The 6,000-nt window shown below is 47.1% G+C and overlaps 1 protein-coding gene across 2 annotated transcripts in view; it reads left to right on the forward strand.

Annotated features, from left to right (window-relative positions):
- The window catches only part of LOC116990219 (RLA class II histocompatibility antigen, DP alpha-1 chain-like), a 58,799-nt gene extending 53,433 nt beyond the window's left edge, over window positions 1-5,366 (forward strand). For both annotated transcript variants that reach the window (XM_033047763.1, XM_033047764.1), the window contains one exon: window positions 5,227-5,366. Coding sequence is in view for 1 of the 2 variants with exons in the window: in XM_033047764.1 (XP_032903655.1) it covers window positions 5,227-5,327 (101 nt within the window). In the remaining variant the exon portion in view is untranslated. The remainder of the gene's footprint in view (window positions 1-5,226) is intronic.
- Window positions 5,367-6,000: the final 634 nt, after the last annotated feature.

Genomic DNA, 6,000 nt, shown 5'->3' on the forward strand with positions numbered 1-6,000 from the left:
GGATCAAACATCTCCAAAATTAACGCCTCGTCATACTCTCCACATCATCCTGGGGGGCGATTTCAATGTCCCGGGTGTAGATTGATCTGACGGCATACAAAGTGAACCAAAAGGGGCTCTCCAGGAAGCACTAGCTGACCTTACTCTGGAAAATCACCTGTCCCAAAAAGTCTCTTTCTCTACCAGGCGTGATGAGACAAGTGGCACAGAAAATACTTTAGATTTACTGTTCACTTCACACCCAGATTTAATCTCAGAAGTTTCATCGTGTGCTGGAATTAGCGATCATTATATTATCCAAACAAAACGGCACTTAAAGTTCCTTCAAAACCACCACGTAAAATTTCCCTCTGGAAAAAAGTGAACAGCGAGGAATTTAAAGTCTTAGCAAAAAAACTGGGAAAGATTTCTTCAACCTGCAACCAGATAAAAGATCCGTAAATGACAACTGGGTGTGGCTGAGAAACTCCTTAAATAATATTGTTACAAATCACGGTCCTCAAATACTAATTAAGGGCCGTGAGCGTCCTTGGTTTTCAGCAAAACTGAAACGTCTCTGAAGTAAGAAAGAGAAGTTTTATATCCGTGCCAAAAAGGGGTACAAAACTGGACTGGGACAATTTTACTAGAGTGCGAAATCAAGTCGATCGTGCAATTAGGAGTGCTCATAGACAACATGTTTCTTCTATTCTTGGGCGAGAGCAACCCAAGGCTTTTTGGAGATATGTGAAATCCAGACGGACAGACAACACTGGTGTCCAGATGCTTAAAATGAACAACTGTCTGTTCACCGAAGACCAGGCGAAAGCAGAAGCTCTTGCAAACCAATTTCAACACGTTTTCGCCCGGGAAGATGTGGAGCCTTCATCATTTCCTGTCCTACCGCCCAGCCCATATGCTGATATGCCTGCTATTAAAATGGAGGTTGAAGGTGTCAAGAAGTTATTGCTCAACATTAATACCACAAAAGCAAGTGGACCAGATCAGATACAGAATCAAGCCCTCAAGATCGCAGCCGAAGAAATGGCTCCAGTTTTGCCGTTCATTTTCCAACAATAGCTTGACTCGGGTGATGTTCCGCTGGATTGGAGGAAGGCTAACATCACTCCTCGCTTTAAGAAGGGTTCAACCACCAACCCAGCGAATTATCGTCATGTTTCATTAACAAGTACTTGCTGCAAATTGCTGGAGCATATCATTGATAGTAATCTGATGCAACACATGAGCAAACATAATATTCTTGCCGACAACCAACATGCATTTAGGAGGCATAGATCATGCGAGTCTCAGCTTATACTGACGACAAATGACCTGGCCAAGCACCTTGATAGTAACGTCATCACGGATTTAGTTGTGTTGGACTTTTCTAAAGCATTTGATGTTATGCCACACCAGAGACTACTTGGAAGCTTGACTTCTATGGTATTCGTTCCAACACGAAACGATGGATTTCCAGTTTCCTGACAAAACATCTCCAGCGTGTGTGTGTGAACGGAAAGAGCTCCAATTGGCATCCAGTGTTGAGTTGTACACCTCAGGGCACAGTATTTGGCCCACACCTATTTTTGCTTTACATAAATGACATCCATGAAAAAGTCGCAAGTACGACCAGACTTTTCGCTGATGATTGTTTGCTGTACCGTCCAATTAAGTCAGCTGATGATGAAGATGCTCTCCAAAAGGATCTCGATACTATGGTTGAGTGGTCACAACAATGGGGCATGCAGTTCAACCCTTCCAAATGTGAAACCATGCGTGTCACCAGAAAGAGGAATCCAGGTGAAACATCTTACAATATACTTGGTGTCACCCTTGTAGAATCCAAACAAACCAAGTATCTTGGCATCAAATTGGTATCCTGGTGGCGGCGCGACTCGTTGCAGCGGCTCCTACAGCCTGTCTGTCTTTTTTTTATTTTTGTCTAGTTAAATGTAGTGTTTGTGTTTTTTTTAAGCTTGGTTTTAAATGTGTATATGTGGGGGGCGGGGGGGGGGAGGGGGAAACCGTTTTAAATCTCTTCCCTGTTCGGGAGACCCGACCTTTTCCCTGTCGGGTCTCCGTTGTCGTTGGGGCCTAGTACCGTGGAGCGGCCTCCAACCTGAACGACCCGGGGGCTCGGGAGACTGCGGACTGCGGACTACTCACCATCGTGGGGCTGGCCGGCCTCGGAACGTGGGGAGCGGTGGTGACTCGCTGCTGCGACTCGACTCCTGGGGCTCGGAGGCTCCAGCAACGCAGCCGCAGGTCCGGTGGACTGGGACATCGGGAGCTCGCGGGTCCGGGGGGAGAGAGAGACCGCTTCCCGGAGCTCCCGCAACGCGACTTCTCCAGCCCGTGTCGCGGGGTTGGAACGACCCGGAGCGGGGTCATACATCGCCCGGCACGGCTTCATGGCCGTGGGACATTACAGCGCCCGCCGGGGCTCCGACCTTGTACTTTCAGACCGGGAGCGGGGCCGTAAATCGCCCCGCGCGGCCTAAAATGGCCGTGGGACTTATCATCACCCGCCTGGGGCTTGGACATCGGGAGAGACATGGCGAGCAGGGGGGAGAAAATACTTTACCTTCCATCACAGTGGGTTCACTGTGATGGATGTTTGTGTGAACTTAATTGTGTGTATGTCTGTAGGACATTGTTTTTGTTTGTATGGCTGTGGAAACAAAATTTCGTTTGAGTCTCACTGGGGCTCAAATGACAATAAATTTGTATTGTATATTGAAATTGCAGAATGATCTGCGTTGGAATGGTCAGACTCATCATGCAACGGTGAAAGCAACAGGTGTCCTAAACTTCCTGAGGCGCAACTTTCATCATTGTTCAACTTCTGTCAAGGAGAAGCTATACTTCACCCTCGTTAGACATCATTTGGGCTACGCAGTTGCAGCATGGGACCCATACACAAATAAAAACATTTCATTCATCGAACGTGTCCAAAGACAGGCAGCTCGATTTGTTACTAACACCTATGAGAGAGAAGCGAGTGTCACCAAACTTCTGAATTCTCTGGGGTGGAACCCTCTCCAAGACAGACGTGAAGTTCACTGTTTGACCTGTTTTTACAAAATGTTAAATGGTCAGCTCGACATAGATTACAAGACCTACACCAAACCCAAACCAATTAGGAGCAGACGAGGGCATTCGATCCAATTTGTGATCCCAGCTACAAAGACAGATGTGTTTAGCAATCCGTTCTTCCCCCGCACAATTAAAGCATGGAATAATCTCCACCCAACTATAGTTACCCAACCAGATGCAACTAAATTTAAAGTAGCACTTTCTTCCCAATAAGCCTTTCTGGCTTAATCCCTCCCTTCACCACCTCCAGTTTAAATTCCATTTGGAATATTTTGGAGGACCAAGAAACCAAGAACCAAGAAGGCGGGACTGTCATATGCTGAGAGAATGGAGCAGCTGGGCTTGTACACTCTGGAGTTTAGAAGGATGAGAGGTGATCTCATTGAAACATATAAGATTGTTAAGTGCTTGGACACGCTAGAGGCAGGAAACATGTTCCCGATGTTGGGGGAGTCCAGAACTTGGGGCCACAGTTTAAGAATAAGGAGTAAGCCATTTAGAACGGAGACGAGGAAACACTTTTTCTCACAGAGAGTGGTGAGTCTGTGGAATTCTCTGCCTCAGAGGGCAGTGGAGGCAGGTTCTCTGGATGCTTTCAAGAGAGAGCTAGATAGGGCTCTTAAAAATAGCGGAGTCAGGGGATGTGGGGAGAAGGCAGGAATGGGGTACTGATTGGGGATGATCAGCCATGATCACATTGAATGGCGATGCTGGCTCGAAGGGCCAAATGGCCTACTCCTGCACCTATTGTCTATTGTCTATTATCCCTTCTTAAACTTTCTGTCCAATTAGTTCTTCTGGAAACTTCAGTAACCTCTTCTGCATTCTCCTTCCCCTTTAAATTCATCCATACATTTCCAATTTGGTGAATCCACCCTCCTACTGTTTTAGATTAAAGCCCTATCAACGGCGGTTCGTCAGGACCCTGGTCCCAGCAGGGTTCATGTGGACTCTGTCCCATCAGAACAGCTGCCTCCTTTCCCAAAACCGATGCCAATGTCCCATGAATTCAAACCCACTTCTTCCAATGAAATCTTTGAGCCATGTGTTCAACTCTTTAATCTTCTCGACCCTACACCAATTTGCTCATGGCTCAGGTAGAAATCCAGAGATTATTACTGATACTGTGGCAATGTGTCGAGGGACTATTGCAGTATTCTAGGATAGAACTTCATTTATCCCAGGAGGGAAATGGGAAATTGATCTGCCACAGTCATAAAACACAAGATACATGAAATTAAAGTGATGAGTGGAAATGATTAGGGATGTGCAAAGATTGATAGAAGTGGGGGGGGAAGGGAGTCAGTCTACCCCTCAACAGGAAGGCGAGGAATTGTACAGTTCGGCAGCCACAGGGAAGTAGGATCTCCTGTGGTGTTCTGTGCTGCATCTTGGTGAAACCAAGCGGCTGCTGAAGATACTCCTCAGGATGACCAGTGTGTCATGGAGGGGATGAGCAGTATTATCCAGGATGCTCCTCAGTTTGTGGAATATCCTCCCCTCCAAGACCACCTCCAATCCAATTCCGCCACCAAGATGGAACCAGCCTTCCTGATAAGCTTGTTAAATCTTGTTGGCATCTGTGGCCTTTGCCCTGATGCCCCAGCACACGATAGTGAAGAAGATGGCACTGGCTACCACTGATTGGTAGAACATCTGCAGCATCTTACTACAGTACTGTGGAAGAGAGGAATAACTTGAGGGTGTGGAGTGAAACGCTGGGGAAAAGGTGCAGAGAGGGAGGGAGTCAAGCAATAGGGTATCAGAGGGGGAAGGAAGGAGGGAGTTGGAAGGAAGGGTTCTAAGTTGGGAAGGGGAACTGGAAATGTGCATTTATGTAGGACGTCCAGGTATGACCTTGTGTATGGAACGGATGTTCAGCAGCTGTGCCTGGGCCTGTTCACCATCACAAGGCAAAACTAAGTGGGTTGCAGACACCCTGGGGACAGGAGGGATCACAGGGACTGGGAAACCAGGGGAGGGATCTTCAGGGATGTTCAGTTACATTGTGGCACCAATAATGATTTGTTCAACGTGCCAGGCGGTGTGGAGTCCCTGTTGCCCAGTGGGTTACCTCCAGTTGTTCAGTTGCCCAATGTAGATGCCCCTCCTCCCCGGTTGAACCTCACTAACCTCCTTTTCTTTCTCCAGACATTTCCTTGCCGACGTCCCCGGTGTCTCTGCCTCCAGACGCTGCGTCTCCACCGGGAGATCTGTACTTGTTACACAGACCACGGCTACATACTCCGTGATTGGATCCTGTACCAATAAACCCACAAATTAACCCACCAGTCGCCATCTCTGTCTGTTTATTGTTGGTTAATCATAGTTGTAATTATGTACAGCACATAAACAGGCCCTTTGGCCTAACTCATCCATGTCAACCAAGGTGTCTTCCTGACCTAGTCTATTTACCTACGTTTGGCCCATATCTCTCTCAATTTTTCTATCCATGTACCTGTCCAAATGTCCTTTAAATATTGTTACTATACCTGCCTCAACAACCTCTTCTGGCAGCATGTTCCATATACACCATCCTCTGTGTGAAAATTCTCCCTTGGATCCTCTCAGAATCCCCTCCAATAACTCTGCCAACAGTAATGTTAGACTCACCTGTCAGTGGTTCCCTGGTGTGTCTTACTTAAATAACGGTACTATATTCACTGCTGTCCAGTGGCCTGGAACCTCACCCCTGGACAAAAGATTATATAAATATCCCTAAAGGACACAAAGTGCTGGAGTAACTCAACGTCACTGGAGAGCAGATAGATGACATTTCGAGTCTGAACCCTTCTTCAGACTGACAGGGGGGAGCAGGGGGAGAGGAAGGGTCTCAACCCCAAACTATTCATGTTCTCCAGGAATTCTACATGACCATATAACAATTACAGCACGGAAACAGGCCATCTCGACCCTTCTAGTCCA

The sequence above is a fragment of the Amblyraja radiata genome, chromosome 30, assembly GCF_010909765.2.
Source record: "Amblyraja radiata isolate CabotCenter1 chromosome 30, sAmbRad1.1.pri, whole genome shotgun sequence".
Lineage (NCBI taxonomy): Eukaryota > Metazoa > Chordata > Chondrichthyes > Rajiformes > Rajidae > Amblyraja > Amblyraja radiata.